The sequence below is a fragment of the Aedes aegypti genome, chromosome 3 (assembly GCF_002204515.2).
Source record: "Aedes aegypti strain LVP_AGWG chromosome 3, AaegL5.0 Primary Assembly, whole genome shotgun sequence".
NCBI classification, from domain to species: Eukaryota; Metazoa; Arthropoda; class Insecta; order Diptera; family Culicidae; genus Aedes; species Aedes aegypti.
This window is the reverse complement of record NC_035109.1, coordinates 241,298,069-241,324,177: the sequence shown is the minus strand read 5'-3', so window position 1 is coordinate 241,324,177 and position 26,109 is coordinate 241,298,069. Positions and strand designations below refer to the sequence as shown.

The following is a 26,109-nucleotide window of genomic DNA, read 5'->3' as shown; positions in this document are numbered from 1 at the left end:
TTGAGTTGGACATGACCTTGGAAAACCCGGATCAACTCTGGTGTCCGGTGGTCAATATGCATTGTCAAGCATAACTAGACCAAATTTAATACACAAAATTTTACCTATCTCAATCATTTTGCCTATAGAATGGTCCGCAGCTGTAAAGTACTCTGCAAAGGGATAGGACAAGAAACGGTCAAGAAATGATTCCGCTGTCGAACTTCCTTGAACTGTTCGCAGCTGATAAATGGAGCCGGTTTCGTAACGTTGATAACGCCTGCCGGATCAAATGAGGCTGTCACTGCATAAAAAGTAGAAGTAATCACAAGCATTATAACATTGCACGTATTCTACTGCATATCAACAATACTCATGCGGAATTGCTTTTATTCGACACATTTCAAGAGCTGTCAGGCATTAACGCTACATTACAAATGTATCATTGCATTAATATAACTTTATGAATTGATTGGTTGCTTATAAACATTATTGCAATAGTTCGACTATATAAGAACCCTTTTCCCCTTTTAAACTACTTTAATGGTAGGCTTACAGCAATGCAGCTGCTTTATAAAAGCAATTCTATAATGCTCCATGGTTACTTGGGAAGTTTTAACTGCGAGTTTTATTTGCCGTTCGACCATTTTTTCATGTGCATATCGTGTGGGAGATACGAAAATACTCTATGCCTTAGGAATTCAAACAAATTTTATCCCGAAAAGATCCTGGACCGGTGGAATTTGAACCCACGACCCTTAGTATAATCTTGCTGATTAGCTGCGCGTTTTCTGCTACGGCTATGAACTGGCTATCTGTATCTATGAGTTTATTGGTAAAATAAAACAGCTATAAAGTAGCATGAATCACCAAATTCGTAGAATATTTTGATAGCTTTTTGTACTACTGTAATTATGTTGTGCATGAACAATATTTGCGTGTAGAACTCCAATTACGTATTGTTAGAAAGCCCACGAATTCTTCATTTTTATTCTAACGAGCGAAATTGTTTTACGAGTAATTTTCACCACCCTTTCACTATTCCCACGCAAGTTCATGGAAAAGTGCACGCAGTCAAAGGTTTCAATGCCCAGCCGAACTCTGCCCCAAATGCAACGAATTAGCAAGATGGCATTACAATAAAAAAGCGCAACCGAGCACCTACAATGTCCGAGCAGCAATCAATTGACGCGTTAGCAGTATCGCATGTCAACTCATTAGAGCCACTCACCGCCACACATTTGTTGCAAATAGAGAAGAAAAAAAAACGCTCCGACACGACACAAAATTACCATTTAGTTTCACTTGTCACTCCACCAAGGGGGCGCACTATGGGATGTTTCCATAAAGTGACCAAAATATTGTTGCAATGTCATGTGATATTTCTAACCTTCTTCTTCTTCTTGGCATTACGTTCTCACTGGAACAAAGCCGGCTTCTCAGCTTTCTTTGCCAAAGTTTTCATTTTCGCATTCGTATATCGTGTGGCAGATACGATGATACTCTATGCCCAGGGAAGTCAAGGAAATTTCCATTACGAAAAGATCCTGAATCGACCGGGAATCGAACCCAGACACCTTCAGCATGGCTTTCCTGTGTAGCCGCGGACTCTAACCACTCGACTAAGGAAGGCCCCTATCATAACAAGTAATTTAATTCGAGTTTTAGCCACCTGATCGCCCATAGTGGGGCAGCCCTCTCGGTGTCCGTTTGAGGTTTTTGTTTTTACACCGCCGACGAACGGCGACGACATGCCATCGAACGAACGTTATTATTCAGATGCACGGTTGATCCGAAAGGTCTAAATATTTATTCAAATGAGCAGCCCGTGAGCGAACCGCATACAACATCGTCCATTACCATTGCCATAATCGTTACGAATCTTGGTCACTCCAGAATGGCACATTGCACCAACAGACCTGTAAACACCTGTCCGAAGAACAGCCGGGTAACAACGCTTCGAAGAGGGAGTATTTGTCGTTCCCAAGAATCGCCCCCGTCTCCGTTGCAAAATTGAAACATTCATCCACCTCCAGGACCTGGCTGCCAGCTCCTAACCTTCAATGTCATGAGCACTAGCAAATCAAGAACCTTCAAGAGATTCAAGAATCAGGTCTTCAACTATAACTTGTGTCGGATGGTGTCCACCAGTCTTCCACTGTGAACTAAATCACATGAACATAGACGTTTGCTACCGCGAGCATTTTCTGACAGCGACATGACTCGAGTCGGTGTTACAATTTATGCCGACGGTTACTCTGGTACTGGGATTTGAATAATTTGAATGAAAATTGGAAGCGAGTTTTGCATTCGCGGTGTAAATTGTCTGTATTTAAGCTGCGTTGCCATCACTTTAATTGGAGGTAGACACGAGTGTTTCGCATCGTCACCCCACGTTCAAACATTGATCATCAAATAGAGTATTCAGTTAATGTTGAAAATTACATATGAGCAACCAGTTCGATGCTTAAGACAAATTTTCCGAGCGGCAAACCTAAGCAAACTCAAGCCAAGACTATTCGATTCAAGTGAGGGATCAAAGGATCTTGCCAATCGTAGTCCTCCCCTTCTAATTGGCTTCCTCGGAAACTAACTTTAATAATTGCTACAACAAACTTCTTTAAAGCTTAGAAAACAAATGAAGCAATCCTCTATGGCATATCTGATTGATTCGCTTTCTTAAAAATATCTATGGAACTTTCGGATACTATTACGGTTACAACAGGCTCTTCAAGAATTTCATCTCAGAGTCTCCGAGGAATAATTTCAGCAATTATCATAGTGATTTTATTTTCAATACTTTCAGGGTCTCCTACATGATCTCTCCATTGATGCTTCTAGAGATTTCTCTATCAATTCTCCCACGTTAGGAGATCTTCCATATATTTCTACAGATTGTCATTCAAGGAATTCAACAAAGGTTTACTCCAGAGTGTTTGAAAAAAAAAATAGATTAAGGTTTTTTTTAACCCCGCAAGAATTTCTCCGCCTGTTCATGTGGATTCCTTTAAGAATTCATCCACGTTTTCTCCCAGAAATTCAAAATTTCTCAAAACAATCCCAAGTCATCTTCAAAAGTTTATTTAAGTTTTCACATTAGTTTATACTATAGCAATTTTTCCAAATATTTCTTCGATTAGTACATTATGGGCGGTTTCCATACAGACTCGCGACCAATAATATTTTTTCCATCTTATGTCGTATATATGAGTTTTGTGATACAAATTTAATGTTTTATTTTCAAAAACAGGTTTTCGAGACTAACTTTTGAATAGGACCTATAATGAAATTATAAGTTTTGTCACTAATGATACATATAAGCCATTTATGCGATGAACGTTGTGCAAACCATTATAAATGTTAGAACTTACATAGAAATGATGATATGAATGATTTAGCGGTAGCGGGATTTGGGGCAAGTGTGCCACCTTAAGCAAATTGTTCTCTTACTTTGTCTAAAGCTTAAAAAACCCACCAATTTAGCCTCACGATGTTAGTTTCGCATCTTTTCATAAACTCTATGCCATTCAAAATTTTTCAAATTCAAATTCAATTTTTCAATTTCAAAAAGTATTAGTTTGAAAAAAAAAATGCTTCAATTCAAAAATCATCCAAAATTATCTAATTTTCAACACTATGGGGCAAGTGTGCCATACATATGGGGTAAGACGGCCACCGAATAAACATAGCATGAAATTCTACTTGTAATATTTTTTTTTATTTTATATTAATATTACTTGCAAAGCAGAGACTTATTGATAATTTAAAAAATATTTTGAAGTTTACCGTCATAAGAGGATGCTTTATAACATGGGTTATTACATGCGGAACTCTCTACTAGTCAATTCGAATAACTCAAATGGTTATTTTTGTCTTCATTCAATACGATATATGAATTACCCTTTTATTACGAAGGATCTGTATAATATTACCCTGGATCAGCACTAATTAACGGTAAAATATTGATGAATAAAAGTAAAACAATTCTTAAAACGACTAAAACCATGTAATTATCGAATATTTGGAGGAAAAATCACTTTGGGAGCAAAAATGTTCGCTATTCCCCTTCTACACTTCAGAAACTACTACTGGTGCCTCATTTTGGTTCATTATTATGATTTTGTGGATGATGTTGACATTTTTATGAATTTCACTCCAACCATTTTTGTTAACCAAATAGGTGGCACACTTGCCCCAAAAAGTAAAGATATCAACCAAAATGGATTTCGTATGTGAAAATAAATATTGTTTTCGTCCAAATGCCACAATAACTTACACTTTTGTATAGCTTCACGATGTACAGTACCTTTGAAAAATCTGTTATTATTTACCTCTCACCATGCTATTTAAAAACAACGAAATCTTATAAAAATTCACTGAAATCTTATTGTTCTTACAAAAGTCGATGTAAATACTTGAAAAATAGAGCAATTTTCGTCAAATTTTGATCATCGTTTAATGAACTATTAGGGAACATATAGTTAAGCTCAAAGAAAAAATATAGTTTGTAGTTTTTATAAAAATAAGGGGTGGCACACTTGCCCCTATGGCACACTTGCCCCAAATTCCGCTATTCAGTTATTCTCTGAATTATTTTTTAGCTGTTTATAATAGTAAGTGGTTAAAAATATTGGAAAAATACAAAAAGCCCTAAATTAAAAAGTGCAAATTTGTGCAGCTAAATTCTTCACGATCCTTTAGTTTACATCTCAAAATACCTTTGGAAATACATTTCAGCCTGGGACAACTTGGGACAAAAAAGTATGGGATGTGTAAAATTTCGATATAGAATCAAATATATTTTTTTCAGTGCACTCCCCGTATTTTTCCGATGTAAAGTACGAATTTTCACATCATTTTATTTTTAAAAGATAGCTTTTTGAATAAGCTTTCGGCCAGTGTTTAAAGATCTGTATAAAATATTACGAATATGCAGTACATTGTATTCAATGTGTACCTTGTGTTTGCACTGAATTCTTCATTTTTCTCAAAAACTCTAACTTTGACCTACTGTATCAATTAAAATATAAAAGATCGTGCACTGATATTCCAGAAATAACTTAACCCTCTAATACCCAAATTTTTATTTTCGATTTAAGTATTATTTTTCGTTGTCTAAAATCGTTCTAAACACGTTTTGGGCATTTATTTATTTTTATTCGCAAATTTTAAAATTTTGGTTTTTGATTTTTATAATTTTTATTTTTGAACATCCCTAGCTTTTTTCATTTTTTCTTGAAGCCTTTTCTAGTTGTTGATTTTTGGCAATAATAAAAATTTAAATTTTTACGGTATTTTTAAAAATATTAAAATTTTAATTTTTTTTCGGAGCGTATTTTATTTTCCGTGTAACTAACGGAAAAAACAGGTTTGAAATGATTTTAATACCACCAGGCTCTTCGTTTGTGATAGGTTAATCGTAGAAAAATATAAAAGGTACGATTTTTTATATTACACGTTAAATGAAGCCCAGGCATTTGTAGGTTAAATAAGAATGCAATTTTTCAAACAATTTCTAAAAATACAAACAAGTTCAAAAGTCATAAAAAACTTTTCTTATATGCGTGTTATGAGTCAAGGTATAAGCCAAAAATAAAATCATTTTGATTTGCGAGCTACGAAAAAATACACAAAATTCCAAAGTGTACCCCGTCTAAAGGCGGGGTTGGGTATTAGAGGGTTAAAAGTGTTTACTTTGGAGTGATGTACAAAAAAAATCTATCAGAACAAGTCATTTTTTTGATTATTGGCCAGCTGATTGCCCACAGTGCAGTAGAGATCTTGTCCAATATTTTACAAGAAATAAATATTATCCCGAGATTCGATTGTTGATTTTTTGATTATCTTACGAATTTAAATTATTTCATCGACGTCAGTTATACTTTTCGCCTAGAACTCAAAAGCTAAGAATTCGGCAATTTTAAATGCCGAATCTCGGTACTCATTTAACCGAAATTTCGGCAATCCAAATTTTTTGGCGAAGGTTACCGAGATTCGGTAAACGTTTAATTACTTAAATTAATACTGAGATATAAGCTGTTAAATTCTCGGCGATTTCGTTTAAGTGTGTAGCAAGTTATTTGAAATATCTTCTTAAATTTCATCTAATCTCCTAGAGAATCGCAATTAACTAATCGCACTAAAAATTCCTCCTGAGTGGTTCTTGCTGAAATTTCTCCATAAAATCCTTCAAGGATTCTAGGCTATTTTGTCAAGCATTCCGACATAATTCTTCTAGGAATTCCTTCAGAAGTTATTACAGGACATTTTTAGGACATTCCTCCACGAATGATAATGGAACTGGAAGAATTTCATCAGAACTTTCTTAGGAATTTTCTTTGGATCTCCATAGAAATTTTACGTAATTTCCTTCGGATTTTCCTTTAGAATCTCCATCGGGATTTCCTTCTAAATTTCCTTTGAAATTCCCTTAAAAATTTTCTTCGGAATTCCTAATGAAATTTCTTCAGAATTTCCAGAAGAATTGAAAATTTCTTTGCAATTTCCATTGAAATTTCCTTAGGGATTCACCCCGGATTTTTTTTACCTTGTTTCCTTTGTAATTTTTTTTTGAATGTCATTTGAACATCCTTTGCATTTTCCTCCGGAATTTGCTTTGGAATTCTCTGCAGAATTTTCTTTGCAATTTCATTTGGAATTACTTCGAAATTCCCTTTAGAATTTACAATGAATTTTGATTTTTTTTTGTATTTTTTTTTTTAATTTTTCATTTGGTATTTTTTTATAATTTTTCATTTGGAATTTCCTTTGAAAAATCTTTTGGAATCCTTTAAAATTTATTTCTAAATTTCCTTTGAAATATCCTTTGAAATTTCCTTTGAAAATAACACAGGAATTTCCATTGGATTTCTCTTCAGAATTCCATTTGGAATTTCTTCGGAATTTTCTTCAGAACATCCTATGGAATTTTATTTGGAATTTTCATTGAAATTTCCTTGGGAAATTCTTTTTGATATTTTTCAGAATTTCCTTCGAAATTTCTTTCGAAACTTCCCTTGAAATTTCCTTCTGAATTTCTTTTGAAATTTCCTTCGGAATTTCCTTTAAAATTTCCTTCGGAATTTCCTCTGGAATTTCATTTGAAATTTCCTTTGAAATTTCGTTTGAAAATTCGTTCGGAAATTCCTTTGAAACTTTGTTTGGGAATTCGTTTTGGAATTTAGTTCGGAATTTTCTTCTAGGAATTTTCTTCGGAATTGCCTTCAATTATTTTTATGGAATTCACTTTGGGATTTCTTCAGGAATTTCTTTTGAAATTTTTTTTCAATTGTCTTCGGAATTTGCTTCAAAATTCCCATTGAAATTGGAAATTTCAATGCAATTTCCTTAAGAACTTCATTAGGAATTTTCATTAATTTTCTTCGGAGTGTCCTCTTTAATAAACATATGTTTTTTGTTTGGACTTTCGTTCGGAATCTTCTTCGGATTTTTCCTCGGAATTTTCTTTTAGAATTTCTATCGGAATATCTTGAAACTAACTTCGGAATTTCCTATGGGATAGTATTCGGAATTTCCTTCGAAACTCCTTTTGGAATTTCCTTTGACATTCGTTCCGAATTTTTCTTTCAAAATTTACTTTGGTATTTACTTCGGAATTTCCTTTGGAATTCCCTTCAGAATTTCTTTAGAAATTGCTTTTGACATTTTTCGCAATTTCCTTTTGTAAATTCTTCTGGAATTTCCTTCTGAATTTCATTCGAAATTTATATAGCAATTGAGTTAGGAAATTTCTTTTATTTGGAATTTTCTTCGGAATTTCCTTTAAGGATTTCTTTAGAAATTTCCATCGGAGTTGCTTGAAATAACCTTCGAAAATTCCTTAAGAAATTCCTTAGAAATTTGTTTTGATTTTTCTTACGGAGTTTTCTTTGGAATTCCCATCATATTTGCCTTCGGAATTATTTTTGTATTTTCTTCGGAATTTCATTTGAAATTTCCATTGAAATTTTCTTCGGAATTGCCTTTAAATTATTTTTCGGAATTTACTTTGAAATTTCCCCTGAAATTTTCTTTGGAATTCCCTGCAGAATATCCTTCGGAATTCTCTTTAGAATCAACATTGAAATTTCCTTAAAAATTTCATCGGTATTCCCTTTATAATTTCTTTCAGATTATCCTTTGAAATTTCTTTCTGAATTTCCTTTGAAATTTGCTTTGAAAATAACATACGAATTTCCTTTGTAGTTCTCTTCAGAATTCCTCTAGGAATTTCTTCGGAATTTCCTTCAGAACTTCCATTGAAATATCCTTAAGAATTTTCTTTGGAATTTCCTCTTGAATTGTTTTGGTATATCCTTTGAAATTTCTAATGGAAGAAAATGGCCTAATTTAATATTAAAATAAAATGTTTTGCACTAAACTCGATTAATTCAAAAATGGCTACTTCTAGAGAAAATATCTATATAATCATTATGGTTCAGAATAATTTCAAAATTCCTTTTGTATCATCAAAACGTATTTATAATGAAAAAAAAATGAAAATTTTAAAAATCTGCCAAAAGTTGTTCTTAGAAAAACATTTTTATTAAAAAAATTTCCATCATAAAACTTTGTCGTATTTACTATCAAGATTATATGGCAAAATTTAAAAAATATTAAAAACGGTTTTTTTTTTAAATTTTAAGTGTAAGTTTTAGTTTTGATTTTTTCATGAAAACAAATAAAATATTTTTTCAGTGTATATTTTTTTCTGATAGTCCAAACGATTCACTACAATTTCTCCATAGAACATTTTTCTCTAAAATCACTTCCGATACTGTATCGGTGTTAGAATTTTTCAAATAAGTTGGATGCAAAAATTTATGGGCCATTTTCAAAAGTTATTCTTGAGTCAAAATGATCATTTTTTCTATGGAAAACACTTATTCTACCCAGGCATTACAATCTCATCTGATCGAAGAGATCATCTTTATATGGTGGAAAGATATTATCTTCAATCCAAGAGCGCATTGGAAGAATTCCATCTTTCAATCATATACATCTAGAGATTATCTTGACAACTCTTTACTATGCAAATCAATTTACTGATGCATAATTATTCAATACAGTAATTTGTTGTAAGTGTTATTGTTCTGACTAACTTTGCCATAGATAAAATGATGCCTTGTAAATGCTAACGAATTTCAAAGCCAAAAATAGTGAAATAAAGAACTGGAATACAGCTAAATTAAATTGTGATGTTAACCTCTCTATGATGGTTGTTTTTGTTGTAAAGAGAAGTGAACACTTATATTGTGCTTTCTGTAAAACGGGTCAAATGAGGACTTCTACTTCATGGGGTTTGTGCTAACGTACGAATCTTTGCCGCGTAATTTATGACCACGTCGTGTATTTCTTATGAGTATTACATATGAAGGAATAAACCGGAATCTGTGAAATTTTAATTTCAGCTGATGAGATTCCAGTGAAAATTTACCGGAATTTTTTAAGCAAATTTAGTGAATTAATTTGCCAAACAGTGCTTAAAATACTCCTCCATTCCGTTACTCTAAATACTGGAATAGTTTTCCAGAGCCTTACAAGTTTATTGGCATGTATGCGGGAGATATAAGCAAATATGATATTACAGATTTGGAATTTTAAATAATATTTAATTAGAACATAGCTTCAATCCATCTAAAAAAACGAACCACAAAGAATAAAGTTTAAAAATAAATATATTCAGAATGTCCAGCTGAGGGGCCCTAGAACTGGCTTCCATTTAATTTTAAGTAGAACGCGCAACTTTGGTGCTACCCGTATCCTGTGTTCACTGTTGTAACATGCTGGAAAACCTATAAGAAATATAAATAAAGAACTGCTTTTCTTAAAAATGTGTTTCTTCCACTTACTTTCGTTTGTCGTTTGCCCTTCAATGCCATTGCCAAATGGTGGCATTGTCAAAATTGTTTTCCATAACCGCATGGATTACTGTGTTTGGAAGATTTCATCGAGCATCAAATGAGTCAAAGATATTTATCAAAGAACGATCAAAGAGCTCTAAGATGATATTGCATTATTCGATCCATATCTTTCTCAGATGATCAAGATGATCAAATGATGAGATGAAATGCAATGCCTGATTCTACCATACCAAAAACATGTGCAATATTGAATCCAAATCGAAGACTATCGAGCTCGATTTTTTTTTCGTCTTAAACAAAATACTTAGAGGAATCCACTGGAAAAATTGGTGGAGAAATACCTTGGAAAATATTCACCTAAATTTCCGGAGTATTATCTGAATAAACAGTAATACTTGTCCTAATGCCACGATGAATTCTTAAAAAAAGTAAGATCTTAGAGATATGTCTGCTCTGATGCTTTAGAGAATCAAACTCGTGTCTTCTGGTTGCTCCAATAGAAAATCAAGCAACTCACGACTTCGAAAACATTCTCAATCAAGAGAACGTTTTCGAGAATTCCTGGGAGACTTATTTCTAAGAAGTGAGAACTATTATTAATAAATCAAAAATTTGAAAACTCCTGGCGATGATGGTATTTTCTACATCCTCATCAAGAAACTTCCAGAAAGTAGCTTATCATTCTTAGTTGATATAGGGAGTCGATGCCGGTTATGGACCCTTTGCGTATTATGGACCCCCTACCGAAAAACTTAAAATTAACACTCAAAGCAACTTTATTCCTATGAAAATCCACCGGGGGAACTTCGATTACATTGTTAATCAGCAGTTTCAGGCAAAATATTTGGTTTGAGACGCATAAATATTTGATATTTGAACAGTTTTGTAAATGAAACCACACAAGAGGGTCCATAATACGCATTTCCAGGTGGGTCCATAATAGGCTCGTCGGCAGCGAGCCGGATTACATGGGAATCAAATGGAGGGTCCATAATACGCAACGTCAAATTTGTAAACAATCCTATTAGGGACCCCGGGAGGGTCCATAATGGGCATTCGGACAACAGTTTTTCAAATGCATATTTCGCTGGAAAAATCGAATGATTTTGTATGTTTCATAGACGTACTATGAAGTAAAGACATTGAATTTGTTGTTAGACTCCACAAAACGTATATGGGTCTGAGATATCATTGCGGAAACGCGTCTAGAATGAATTTCAGCTACTAAGGGGTCCATTACTAGTATTGAAACCCTATTTAACAAATGTTTTCAGTTGGCATATTTTCCTGACAAATGGAAAAATTCCAAGGTTGCTCCAATTTTAAACCGGACAAAAATCCTAAATAATCTTCTAGCTATCGTCAAATCAGTTTGCTTTAATCCTGAAATTTGTAGCTGCGCTCTTCTGAAAACTTTTATTAAATAATAAATCTTCGAGCTGTTTAGCAGAATACCTATAAGTAGATGAAAAAAACAGAATTTAGTACTATACCATTTAATTCCACTAGAGTTTGTATCCTTTGACAGATACGCGTCGAGTCTAGTACACAACACTGAAGACGGCCTTACAGTTGAGGTCGAAATACGCGTATCTGTCAAAGGATACAAACTCTAGTGGAATTAAATGATATAGTACTAAATTCGGTTTTTTCACCTACTTTTATTAAATGTTATTTTGAACAACTTTGTTGGAGACACTTTTGATCTAACTCTTCATTTGAGCTGAGTAAATTGATTCAGAATGTTTTCACTTCAGAAGAGTTGAAGAGGATGTAATAATCCTACATGAAACAAAAGTTCGTTATTTAAAACCTTAAAGTAGACATGTTGTCACGATGGAAGGGATTCCAATTAATTGGTCAGATGAAATTAAGTATCAAGGGCTCATGATAGATACAAAATTAACTTTAAAAAATCACATTGAGGGCATTCAAGTCAAATGTAACAAATATAAGAAATGCCTTTAGCCACTTACTAACAGGACATCAAAATTTTTTCTTAAGAACAAGCTCTTGATCTTTAAAGAAATTTTCAGGCCAGCCACGTTTTATGCTGTACCAATATGGACTAGCTGTTGTAATACCAGGCAGAAAGCTCTGAAATGATTCTGAAGCTTCCTCTCTGTTATAGTACCAATGAGTTACATAAAATATCCAATGTTGAAACATTGGAATAAATTTCAAATTGAATAAACAATAATTTTAGATGAAAATCGATTCAATCTTCTATTGCCACGGTTAATGCGTTATTTATTTAGGTTAAGTTACGTTAAGTAAATTGAAAGCGTTTTGATTTCTCTTATAAGCAGGTGAAATCAACTCACCTGTAAAATTTTTAACTGCTACGGCAAATGAAATGTAATAAACTGTTAATAAATGCTTTATTTTGGTTTACCAAACTAGGATGAATGCGAACATTTAGATATAACAAATAATTGTAATGGTTTGAAATATGACTAATAAATGAATTGAAAAAGTCCGCACTCACCTCTTCATGTATCTCCTCGTACACGAGACCCTGGGTGGCGTTCGGGTCGACCCGGACGTTCCACATGCGCAACGAGTGCGGCCCATCGCGGAACAGACCCTCGGTCTTCTCCAGCGTTAGGTTCAAGCTTTCGCCGAAAGCGCTGAAAGACACCCGGTGCTCGGCGATGTCCCGTATGCTGGCACCACTGATTTTTCTATAGCTATCACTATCACTCTCATTCACATCACCACTCGTGTTTGGCTGTCGTTGTTCGCTCTCTTGTTGAGGTTGCATTTCCGGCAGGATCGGTTCCTGCTCGACTGCTTTTGTCGTCATCGTTGTGGTAGTAAAAACTTCTTTCGCGGCGGTGCTCTTCTTGGCCGGAACTTGGCTCTCACTGACTTTCTCACTGAACTTCACTTTGCTCAAATCTTTCTTCACGTGGTGGTTACCGCCACCGGGGAGTAGACTGTTGCTGACACTTCCGCCCTTTGAACTGGGCGCTGTCTCTATGCTTCTTTTGCGGCGGTAGTGAAACGAAGGCTGGTTGGTGTGGTGCATCAGCTGGATCAGCTCGTAGTGCGGGACGGCGTCCGGGTGGTCCACGTGGAACACCTCCTGCAGCTGGGCGGTGCTCATCTGCCGGTGGATCTGCAAGGAAAGGGATTCGAATAATTACAAAAGCACAGCTAGGCGACGGATTTCAAATAAATTTGGTCTAAGTGCAACGTATGTTTGTTTCCGAACTAATTAAAGTGTCGTCGTTCATCGAAGTTGCTTAATTGATTGATCTTTCCACATTACAGTCATCACAGGGGGGGTACAAATTGCAACACGCAGTGACATGGGAATTTTGATTGCAAGATGTCTTTTTGCAATTTCCAACAACCTAGAGGTTCGTTGCGTAAGATCGTGAAGTGTAGGGTTGACGACGGAGATGGGCAAGTGTCAGACTGTCATCGGCGTGACTCAGGGTGACGAGTGACACCAGGTTGGCGGCACGCGGTCTGTTCGAATGATTCTGCAGGGACGATCATCGTCTATAGGTCGATATTGAACCATAATGTATTATGATCAGATTTAAGTAGCATTTGAAAACGGTATTAATGACTAATGAGCTTTGGGACATGAACTTCGAAAAAATAACAGAACAGCCAAAGAGCTAGAAAAGTGTATCCAAGGCACAGTGTGTGCAAGTGAGAAATGCATGTTGGTGCATTTTGCCAATACATAACGGTTAGCAAAATGTTATTTGCCAATCTCCAAGAATTATAATACATCCAGTATTCTTCCATTTCGAACATTTGAAGTATCGATCACGTAGCATAAATTAGTTTATTATGCGATGCAGGACGTCCAATGCGCCAACGTCTCCCGGTCTATGAAATGTAAACTTATCGAACACTAACTATGTATTTCTGTCACGTTTATGTTCAGTCTGCACCAAACAAGTCATCTGAAAGTTCATTAGAACGATTATCATTGTGGCAACAATCGTGTTCCTAGCTAGGAAGCTATTTCGAACGAAGAAGCACCTCTCCACCAGGCTATAAACGAACACCGATCGGAGATAAATCACAACCATTAATTATCTTGTCACCTCTAGTAAGCAGCAATGAGCATATTCCACCGTCGTAATTAAGTTCTCTTCTGTGTCCCACAGTCAGCTATAGCTTGTGGGAACTGCACTTTCGTGATGAACATTTACTTTGCATTAGGGCAGCATTTATCATGTTGTGATAGATGCTTGTCGCTTGTCGAGATTATTGAAATTAGCTAATAATGTACTCGGAGCTTATGGTGACAAAGGTGGTGGATTCTTCGAGAAAGAGCAAACTGTAGGAGATGAGGGGTGAATTTGATTCCCTGCTTTAATTCTACCCGAGCAGTAACGCATAACTAGAAACTTCTCTAACATACCATATTTTGGTGGTTTAGATGCAGAGGTATACTCGGTCTTAACAAACAAAAAAAAAATAAAATAAAAATTAACAGAAACGATAAGATGAGAGTTTTCACAAAGATTCCTCAGAGAGTGGGAGATTTCTGAAATACTGATGATGTTACAATTCATAGTTTGTCAGTATTACTGTGCGTTTTTTTCTAGAGTCAATTTCGGGGGCCCTTCTAAATAGGGGTATGTGCCAATCGATTAGTCAATAAATTGAACAAATAATATACTTTTAATCAACATTAATATTTGGGATTGAAAAAAAAAATGGACTTTGTGTTCATCTATTGTTGAAATCATTTTAATTTTTATTTAGTAGTCAAAATGTCAATTAATGGAGAGTTACGGTAACAAATATATTTTGAACCCTTATATATTTTGGACCCCCAAGGCCATTTTCCTGTAAATTTACCAGTTTAAATCGAAAGACCAACTTAATTTGCATGCCATTTGGAAAGGGGCCGTCCATAAATGACGTAGCATTTTTTCACTGATTTTTTACACCCACCTCCCCCTTCGTAGCATTTCGTCACAAATGCTGGTACTCCCCCCTGGAAAATACGTAGCATATCAAGCACCCCCCCCCCCCTTTATTTTTTTAATTTGTTTTCCTTAGTGACTGGGTTGAAACAAAAAATTGGAATTGAGAAGTTCAATACAAAGTTTGATATTAATTACTGACTGAAATGTAAGAATAATCTAATCCAACAGTTCGATATACAGTAGCGCTCAAAAGTAATTTGGAAAAGTTTTAAATGAACATTTACATTGATTTTGGTTTCCAGGTTCATATAGGACGAATTCCATCCAGAATGAGTCGAAAAAAATAAAAATCGTGCTCGATAGTCTTCGATTTGGATTAAATTTTGCACATGTTTTTGGTATGGTAGAATTAGTGTTTTCCATAGAAAAAATGATCATTTTGACTCAAGCTTAACTTTCGAAAATGGCCTATAATTTTTTACATGCAACTTATTTGAAAAAACCTAACTCCGAAACTGTTGATTTTAGAGAAAAATGTTCTATGAAGAAGTTGTAGTGAACCGTTTGGACTATGAGAAAAAAATATACACTGAAAAAATATTTCATTTATTTTCATAGAAAAATCAAAAATAAAACTTGAATTTTAAATTACACAAAAACCCCATTTTTAATATTTTTCAAATTTTCACCATAGAATCTTGATAGTACAGAGATGTTTGGGACAAAGTTTCATGATGGAGAAATTTTTAATAAAAAAGTTTTTCTAAGAACAACTTTTGGTAGATTTTCAAAATTTTAATTTTTTTTTTCAAAATAAATACGTTTTGATGATACAGTAAGCATCTTGAAATGATTGTAAGCCATAATGAATATATGAATAATTTCTCTAGAACTAGCCATTTTCGAATTATATCGAGTTTATTGCAAAAAAATATTAAAATAGGCCATTTTCAGAAGTTATTCGCGATGGGGTTTTTGTGTAATTTAAAATTCAAGTTTTATTTTTGATTTTTATATGGAAATAAATAAAATATTTTTTCAGTGTATATTTTTTTCTTATAGTCCAAACGGTTCACTACAACTTCTTCATAGAACATTTTTCTCTAAAATCAACAGTATTGGAGTTAGAATTTTTCAAATAAGTTGCATGTAAAAAATTATAGGCCATTTTCAAAAGTTAAGCTTGAATCAAAATGATCAATTTTTCTATGGAAAACACTTATTCTACCATACCAAAAACATGTGCAAAATTTAATCCAAATCGAAGATGGTCGAGTGACTGACCGATTTGACATGGAATCCGTCATAGGCCAAATTATATTTCTTTTGCTGTTCTTACCATAAAAAACAAGTTTACTATAAGAAATGTGAAAAAAAAATTTTGATTGGATTGTTGAAGCTCGTTACTGTCGAGTTAGGGTCCAATATATTTTATAATATATTTAACAAACATTTCGTTATATTAGAGGATGTTTTTTTTTTTTCAATTATTCGTTGTAAGGAAATAGATTTCAATGAAGATGATAAAGAAAATATATTAATTCGAAATGAATCATCGTTAATATTATCCAATTTCAAATCATTTTAGCAAACAGTGGCCAGATACATAAAAGATTACACTTGAAATATTTGGAATGTTTAGAAAATTTTAGCGATTATTATACAAATACAACGATCTCTATTTCAGTTGAATTTCATTATTATTTCCATACTGAAATAATATTACACGACCTATAATGAAAAAGTTAAATAATAAAAATTCTTCAAATTACTGAGTTATTGAGAAAATTGAATGATAAGGCAATTTTGATAACACTTGAATCTATTATCCTCATTAATATTCAGGCTATTCCATCAAGAGCATTGATATATCAAAACAAATGATGAGTTGATTGGGTGGAGATCTCCTGCAACATTGAAGGCATAATTCACGGAATAAATATTTTGTTTTAAATGTAATATTTGTCATCAAGAGCATATTTCATTTTGTTGAAGAAATAAAGCCCCAACAGGAAATATGGATAAAACTAAAACGCCTGACTTTATGTCATGTTAACAAATAGCAAAAAAATGTACTCCAAGTAGTAAGAGCATTGATTTTAAATCTATTTATTAAACTTTTTTGTTTATTTATAAATTTATTAATTTAGACACGAATATTATATAATATTCACATAATTATTCAAAGCTTCAAAACATCAGTTTGATTGCATTTATCAAGATAATCTAAAGTTTCATAGATACTTTTTCAATCTTGTCATATGAATGTTTTGAAGCTTAATCATAATTTTATAACCTAAGTGTATAAGTTAAAAATTAAAGAAGTTCGATAAAAAATAATTCCATGCAATTTTTTTCAGCGCCTTTCTTTTAACGGACTTGAATCAAAATGCTACGTCCACTAGCTAGGACCCCTCCCTCCCCAACGTCACACTTCGTCACAAATACGTGAAGACCCCCCTCCCCCCTAAAAAGCTACGTCATTTATGGACGACCCCAAAGATAAGACTTTTCCGCACTTGCATCAACTGTTTGTACACAGCAAATGTGTTTATTTTATCTGAAATTAATTTAATTCAATCAGTTTATCCATGCAACCGCCACAACACGTTACACACAGAAATTGAAGCCGTCAGAAATTTTTTAAATGTAAACCTTTTTTTATTATTTCTGTACTAAAAGTGTAGAATTTGTTCGGTTTGCCATTGTTAAACTGAAATAATTCCAGAAATCTTTGATAGTAAACATTTATAAAGAAATTAATTAAGAATTTGTGAGAATTCTTGAAAGAATTTATGGAGGAATTTCAGGGATAATCAATGGGGTAATAATTGAAAGATAGGTTCCGAAAACGGCTGGAAGTGATTCTGAAAAAAATCCATGAGGAACTTTTGAGGCATTTTTGTATGATTTTTCAAAATAATTTACACGAATTACATCAATCGTAGAATAAACCTTTGTTATTTTCGTGGGAAAAAAATCTGTAGGAATAAGATATCTCAGTTTAATAGGAGAAAAAGTAACAAGCATTTCTGAAAAAAAAAATCGTAGTAATTCTGTTGTTGGACTGCTGAAGGATTTTCTGGATCAAATTTTGAAAGAATTTCTCTTAGCATATCTTTAGAAATCATTTCAAATCATGGGAAAATTGCTAGTGGAATCTTCATAAGAATTCCTGGGGGGATCCCTGGAGAAGTCTTACTACGTATACATGAAAAAAGATCAGAATGAATCTCTAGAAGAATTCTTGAAGATGAAAATCTATTAACCTATGGATTCGTCGCGTAGTAATATCTGGAGCCTAAACAATTTACATTAAAATTCATTACATTGCGAAAATGGAACAATATACTTTAGATGGATAAGATGTTTTGCTTTTCTACGCAGACTCTAGAGACCTTTACCTTTGTTCGCATTATCGAAATGTGCTTTGGTACTTTTCAAGGATGTGTACAAACATTCATTTCGGCTTAGTTCAGGATATGGCTAATAATAAAATGTTTCCAAATCAGTTCATGACTTCCTCAGTCTCAAGTCATAGAGGCCCCCAAGATGTTCGATAATTAAAAGAACAAACCACGATGTACTGTTCAAAAGTGCTGCCCTTTAGTGTTGAAATAAACGTTGCCCTTATCAATATACTAAATGATATAGGGTCCCTTACTTATTACCAATTCAGGGCCTCACCAAACCTGATTTTCCTTGCCACGATGAATTTTAATTTGTGAAATACTCAATTTCCAATGCTATGAGAAATTTTCACCATGATCTCGGGGCGCTCTACGCTACTGGTCCGGGGCTACATAGTGAAGCCATTCAAATGTTTCATAAAATAAAGATTTTTGAAAGAACTCCTGGACTGTTTATGAAATTTTGAAGTATTCTGTTGAATCATTGCTCAGAAAATTATTGAACGAACAATCAATCGAATTTCTGCATGACTTTCTGAAGGAATTGTTTAAAAAATGTTGGAGGCAATTTGTATGCTGGTGTGAAAATTTGATTGAAATAAGAAGAATCCTTGAAGAAATTACTCGAAAAATGTTTGGAAGAATTGTACGAATAACCCCTGGAGAAATTCTTGGAAAAATTCGTAGAGAATCTCTCGTAGAAATTCAAGAAATTTAAGAAAAAGTTCATGATAGATTTCCCAAAACAATCTCTGGACGACTTTTTTGAAACAATTTGTAGAAAAATTGAGAATTAATTCTTCAAGTAATCCATATAAAAAAGTTGCTCTGGAACTCCCAGAGGATTTTTTCGTGGGATAAAAAAATTTCTTAAACGAAGTTTTTCAAAATTAACCTCCGAGGATTGTTTTAGGAGCTCCAGTAGGAATCTTTGGATGATCCCTTTGAGTCTCTATGCTGCCCATGTTTGCAAGGTCGACATAAGCGCAATTAAAGTTTTCAGTATGTTTTTGTTGATTGAACGATAAATAACTGATGTTTTAAGTTTTTTTCACGCCAGTATCTTGATTGGAGTGAGAACAAACCCCATCAATATAAAATCATATAGTATTCTCAATCACACGCTGAATAATGTAGTAAGAAAGCTGAAATTGACCATGGTGCTTACATTGACCTTGCGCACATGGAAAGTATAGAAAGAAGTTATTTGAATTACTTTTTATAAAAGAATATCAGTTTCATCTCCAGTGTAGATAAAGCGTTGAAGTGTTCAGAGATATCCTGGAGCACATTATTTTGGAATTCATTTAAGAAAATTTCTGAGAAAATTGGTGGAGGAATCACAAGAGCTGGGGTTGAATTCTGAGAAAATTGAGAGTATCTCTCACTTATCGCTCTGTGTCACAATCATGATCCGCAACACATCGCCTCCTGCTACAGCTCTCATTGTATCGAAAGATAACAGTACATTGTAAAATCAATCTTAACAAGCTCTATAGCTAGGTGCACTATTACTATAGAATGATACAACTTGCGAATCATTGCCGATCATGGATGCAGATGCGATGTTCCTCTTCGCTTGCTTTGATTGTGCTTCAAAATCATAAGAGAACGAATTCTGCAATGCCTACTCAGAATTGATCGTTCAAGATTGCTTTGAGATTTCAACAAGATTATATAACGAATAAATTTTTGAAGAAAATTCTGATTTATCTGAGTGGTTTTCTAATATTTTCAAAATTTTAGGATTTCTGTAGGAACTTATGGACTATTGATGAAATCTTGAAGTCTCAAATTATGTGTCTCCATTATATTTGGAATGGCTAAATCCCTAACTGCTCTCAGAAATGTTGCAGCAAGTCCGAATTTTGTGTCATACGTCATCAAAGTTGTATGAAACACTGGTTTTATAAATTGTTTCATGAAATTCAAACTATGATTTACTAATCTTTCTGATAAAAAAATCCACCGTGCGTGCTATACGGGCCTCAACATTTAGTATGAGACATTTATTATTTATTTAGATGGTATTACATCAATTAATTTGATAAAACCTCGTTAACGATGTTACGCCAATTTACTCGGTTCATGGCTGTGTCTCTCCAACTTCGATTTTGGCCCACGTTCTCCAGATCTTGTTGCACCTGATCAAGCCACCTCGCTCGCTGTGCTCCTCGCCTTCTTGTGCCAACCGGATTCGACGCGAACACCATCTTTGCAGGATTGTTGTCCGGTAGTCTTGCAACATGCCCTGCCCAGCGCACCCTTCCGGCTTTCGCAACCTTCTGGATACTGGGTTCGCCGAAGAGCCTAGCTAGCTCGTGGTTCATTCTCCGCCGCCACACACCGTTTTCCTGTACTCCGCCAAAGATCGTCCTAAGCACCCTTCGTTCGAACACTCCAAGTGCATGCAGGTCCTCTTCCAGCATGGTCCATGCTTCATGTCCATAGAGGACCACCGGTCCTATAAGCGTTTTGTACATGGTACATTTGGTGCGAGGGTGAATCTTTCTTGACCGCAGCTTCTTCTGGAGCCCATAGTAGGCGCGACTGCCACTGATGATGCGTCTCCGTATTTCACGACTAACGTTGTTATCAGCCGTTAACAAGGATCCGAGGTAGACGAACTCATCAACCACCTCAAAAGTATCCCCGTCTATCGTAACACTGCTTCCCAGGTGGGCTCTGTCGCGCTCGGTTCCGCCTATCAGCATGTACTTTGTTTTTGACGCATTCACCATCAGGCCGACTTTTGTCGCTTCACGTTTCAGGCGGGTGTACAGGTCTGCCACCGTTTCAGATGTTCTGCCGACAATATCCATATCATCCGCGAAGCAAACAAATTGGCTGGATCTTGTGAAAATCGTACCTCGGTTATTGAACCCGGCTCTCCGCATGACACCTTCTAGCGCGATGTTGAACAGCAGGCACGAAAGTCCATCACCCTGTCGAAGTCCCCGGCGGGATTCGAACGAACTGGAATGTTCGCCCGAAATCTTCACGCTACTCTGCACACCGTCCATCGTTGCTCTTATTAGTCTTGTGAGCTTCCCGGGAAAGCTGTATTCGTCCATGATTTTCCATAGCTCTTCGCGGTCGATGCTATCATAAGCCGCTTTGAAATCGATGAACAAGTGATGCGTTGGGACTTGGTATTCACGGCATTTCTGGAGGATTTGCCGTACAGTGAAGATTTGGTCCGTTGTCGAGCGGCCGTTGATGAAACCAGCTTGATAACTTCCCACAAACTCATTTGTTATTGGTGATAGACGACGGAAGATAATCTGGGATAGCACTTTGTAGGCGGCATTCAGGATAGTGATCGCACGATAGTTTTCACATTCCAGTTTGTCGCCCTCCTTGTAGATGGGGCATATGACCCCTTGTTTCCACTCCTCCGGCAGCTGTTCCGTTTCCCAGATTCTGACAATCAGCCGGTGCAGACAGGCTGCCAACCTCTCCGGGCCCATTTTGATGAGTTCAGCTCCAATGCCATCCTTACCAGCGGCCTTGTTATTCTTGAGCTGGTTGATGGCATCCTTAACTTTCCTCAATGTGGGGACAGGTTGGTTTCCTTCATCCGCCGTGCTGACGTAGCCACTTCCTCCGCTGTCGTGACCCTCGGCGCCTGTGTTCTCCGTGCCATTCAGGTGTTCATCGTAGTGCTGCTTCCACCTTTCAATCACCTCACGTCCGTCCGTCAAGATACTTCCGTCCTTATCCCTACAAATTTCGGCTCGCGGCACAAAGCCTTTTCGGGATGCGTTAAGCTTCTCGTAGAACTTTCGCGTTTCTTGTGAACGATGCAGTTGTTCCATTTCTTCACATTCCGCTTCTTCCAGGCGGCGCTTTTTGTCCCGGAATAGGCGGGTTTGCTGCTTTCGTTTTCTTTTATATCGCTCCACGTTTTGTCGCGTTCCTTGCTGCAGCATTGCAGCCCGCGCTGCATCCTTCTCCTCCAAAACCTGCCTGCATTCATCGTCGAACCAATCGTCACATGTCCTCCTTTCCACGTACCCGACGATGCTCTCGGCTGTGTTGTTGATGGCTGCTTTTATGTTGCTCCAGCAGTCCTCAAGAGGGGCTTCGTCAAGCTCGCCCTCTTCCGGCAACGCTACCTCGAGATGCTGCGCGTATGCGGCAGCGACGTTCGGTTGGGCCAGTCGCGCTAGGTTATACCGAGGCGGGCGTCGATACCGTACATTGTTAATGACGGATAGTTTTTGGCGCAGTTTCACCATCACCAGGTAGTGGTCGGAGTCAATGTTAGCGCCACGATAGGTTCTGACGTCGGTAATATCGGAGAAGTGTCGTCCATCGATCAAAACGTGGTCGATTTGTGATTCCGTCTGCAGTGGTGATCTCCAGGTGTATCGATACGGGAGGCTGTGCTGGAAGTAGGTGCTGCGAATGGCCATGTTCTTGGAGGCGGCAAAATCTATCAGTCGTAAGCCGTTCTCGTTCGTCAGCTGGTGGGCGCTGAACTTTCCAATCGTCGGTCTGAACTCCTCCTCCTGGCCAACCTGAGCGTTTAAGTCTCCTATGATGATCTTGACGTCGTGGCTTGGGCAGCGGTCGTACTCGCGTTCGAGCTGCGCGTAAAATGCGTCCTTGTCATCATCAGTGCTTCCGGAGTGTGGGCTATGCACGTTGATTATGCTGAAGTTAAAGAATCGGCCTTTGATTCTTAACTTGCACATTCGTTCATTGATCGGCCACCACCCGATCACGCGCCTCTGCATATCACCCATCAATATAAAAGCTGTTCCCAGCTCACGTGTGTTGCCGCAGCTCTGGTAGATGGTATGATTACCTCTAAACGTTCGCACCATCGAACCTGTCCAGCACACCTCCTGCAGCGCTACGATGTCGAAACCGCGGATCTTCAGTACATCGGAGAGTATGCGTGTGCTTCCGATGAAGTTGAGAGATTTGCAGTTCCACGTACCGAGTTTCCAATCGCTAGTCCATTTTCGTCGCTGTGGTCTTTGCCGTTCCTGTGCTGGTGTATTTTTACGGCTGGCTTGCAGGGCCTGACACCAACCCCCTAGATTTCCGGAGGACCATTCCCCCTATATGTTCGGAGGGCCATAGTGCGCAGTTTAGCTTAGAGTCCTTCTCTGGCACTCGGACGATGATCAGCCGCCCCTGACATGGGGAACAGACGCTGTTGTGAGCCGCTCCTAACATGGAGTACAGACGCTCAAGGTTTGCAGAAGCAAACCCCCCCTTCCCTGTCAGCATACGACCAAAGTTCCCACCGGGGGTTGGTTACCCGATCTTCCCCAAGGTTACTCGTACCCCGGCCAGTACCACGAGGAGGTAGGGATAGGAGTTGCTGGGCAAGAGGCTAAGGACCACACAATGGGGTCTATTTTATTCCTGTAGGTACGCGAGGTACCAATGGTACGCCATGCCCAGCCATTTACCGTGCCTAGTATGAGACATATTTTGATGAAAATTATACGACTCAATGTCGAACATGCTTTCATCCTTTATACAGAATTCGTCGTTACCAGAAGTTGTAATACTCTTCAAAATCATAAAAAAAAATCTTTTCAAAGACGAAAGTATTACAAACTTTATTAATCCGTTTTCTATATCACCTAAAAATTGAAATTCAGCACATAAATCATGCTTGCATGCAAGTTGACTGAATTTGATAAATAATTCAATAACAATCAATATATCAAACACCAAAAAACTGGAAAACTATTACAGGCTTCCTACGAAAAATATTTGAGAATACAGCATGGTAAACCCCTAGATAATACTCTGGAGACGTTTCTGGTAAAACTTCACAAGAGATCATTGTTCAAATGTATTGAGAGGGTCAAAGAAAAGTTCTGTAAAGGCTTCCCGAATATCAAGCGAAACATCTTTCAAAGAGATGCTTTCCAAAAAATGGTTTCAGAGATGTATCAATAAGAGCAACTGTAACTTACCTAGTTCTAGTTCCGGTGCATATTAGTATCAAGAGCTCATAAAGTTTCATTGCCGTTCCAATGGACTTGCATTTCTCCTCCCGTTAAACATTATTGAAACAACGAGACTTGCCCCAAATGTTCTCTGCAAACAGCATTTAAGTCAAGTTTATCAAGATGTATCCAGTAACTCTTCGAACAAACTCTTGCAACTTTTTTCAAAATTTTGATTTTAATGTTATGTTTCAAACTGCTTTTATTCGCTACATGACTTCGTTGCATGCGAGCTACGTTTCAATACCCACAACTCAAGAAGATTTATTACAGTTGCGAGAAAGTTGCACTAAACTTCGTATTTGACAGCTAAAAGTTTGTTTGTTTCATGCAAGTTGCAATATAGTTGAGTCGCACTTCACGTACCATGTAACAAAGAAAATATGTTCTAGCAACAGATTGTTTGTTTAAATGATGTTTCTCATATGTTGCGTGAGAGTTTTTGCAAAATCTTTAGTTTTCGTGAGGCGTGGCCTAATTTGGTCAGTTATTGAACTTGTATTTCGATGGGTGTAGTTAAGTAATAAATGTAGTAGATATATGTTCCGTAAAACATATTTGTAAACATAGTTTTTAATTGTAAATGTTTAGCGTGTCTAACGTTAAATCGGAATGCTTTAAAAACGAAAAACGAAGATGATGTATGGCACGTAACACGACCATAATATTCTCCTCTGCACAGAACGCCTGATTGCGACTTCGCGTTCGAAATCGTGTTCGGGTTGAGACGAATGTTAATAGCAGAGACCAGGGATTGAATCCTGAGAAAATTGAGAGAATCTCTCACGTATCGGTCTCTGTAACTATCATAACATGCTGCACATTATGAGAGACTGTTTATCGTACACTGCTACAACTTTGATCAGATTGGGGGGATAGTAGTGCATGATAAAACCCCTCTAAACATGCTATCATTTTATCTTTAATCCGTTCACAAAAAAATGCGGGCTCTACAATATTTAAGAACATATCTATTAGATGAGTTTTCTCCGAAAAAACTGAATATTACAATTTGATGTTAAAGATTTCAAGATCTTAATTCGGCCAGGGTGGACCAAATCACTTTAATTTTTCACAACACGGTTAAATTAAAATACTATTTCAAAGAGCTTGAGGAAACATCTGTATCCTATAATACATACATGGGTTAGGGCTATGCGTCAGCTCCCCAATGAATTTCAGAATATCTCTAGATCCATGTGACCAATGATGACAGATTCTAAAAGTTGAAAAGTTTTTTGAGAACTTTTGAGAAAACAGTTCTAAAATATTGAAAAGCTAAATAGCAATTGCAATTTGACAATATTTCTGTGGTAAAAAGCGATGCTGGTAGTAGATATATAATTTTGATTGAAAACAAGAGGCCTAATAAATCTTCTTTTAATCCTCAAAAGCCCATGACGAACCTTGAATTTTCAAATGGCTGAAGACCAGGCGATCAAATAATACAAAATAAATTTTTGATTTAATTCGGATAATTGGTCTTACAATCCTTGGGTGAGTCATCGCCTCGTCCCGTTCTCCTTTCCTTTTCCCCTGACGAAATACCTTGATATGGTATTGTGCACCATTTTTTCTCCTGTTCGGATATCAGGGAAACAGAATCTTGTTAAGTTTCAAATCCGTGTAAGATTGTTATTTTAAGAATTTTAAAATGACATCTAGGCTGTTAAAGGATCCAAACTATCTAGTTTCCTCTAGATAGAAACCGTTAGAATGCTTCTCGTCTCGTCCGAATCACATCGTTCCAATCTATGATCGTGCATGCTCCCGAGTCCACTCATTACCATTATCGATCTCCGATCGCGATAACCTTATCCTATCGCGTGCCTGCACACTGACTACAGCCAACCAGCTAGTAGCGTGGTAGAAGTACCGTACAACGTAAGCTAGTGAAGCTAACCGAGTAAGAACGAATGATTCGCACTTATCTGTGCATACTATATTTTAGTATTTTTAAGTATTTCACGTATTT

At 36.4% G+C, this 26,109-nt stretch overlaps 1 protein-coding gene across 6 annotated transcripts in view; it reads right to left on the bottom strand.

Moving 5' to 3' along the window:
- Nucleotides 1-26,109, bottom strand: part of LOC5568400 (A disintegrin and metalloproteinase with thrombospondin motifs 4) — a 535,411-nt gene that overhangs the window by 367,275 nt on the left and 142,027 nt on the right. For all 6 annotated transcript variants that reach the window (XM_021849517.1, XM_021849518.1, XM_021849515.1 and 3 more), the window contains one exon: nt 12,331-12,963. In XM_021849517.1, coding sequence (XP_021705209.1) covers nt 12,331-12,963 — 633 coding nt within the window. The remainder of the gene's footprint in view (nt 1-12,330; nt 12,964-26,109) is intronic.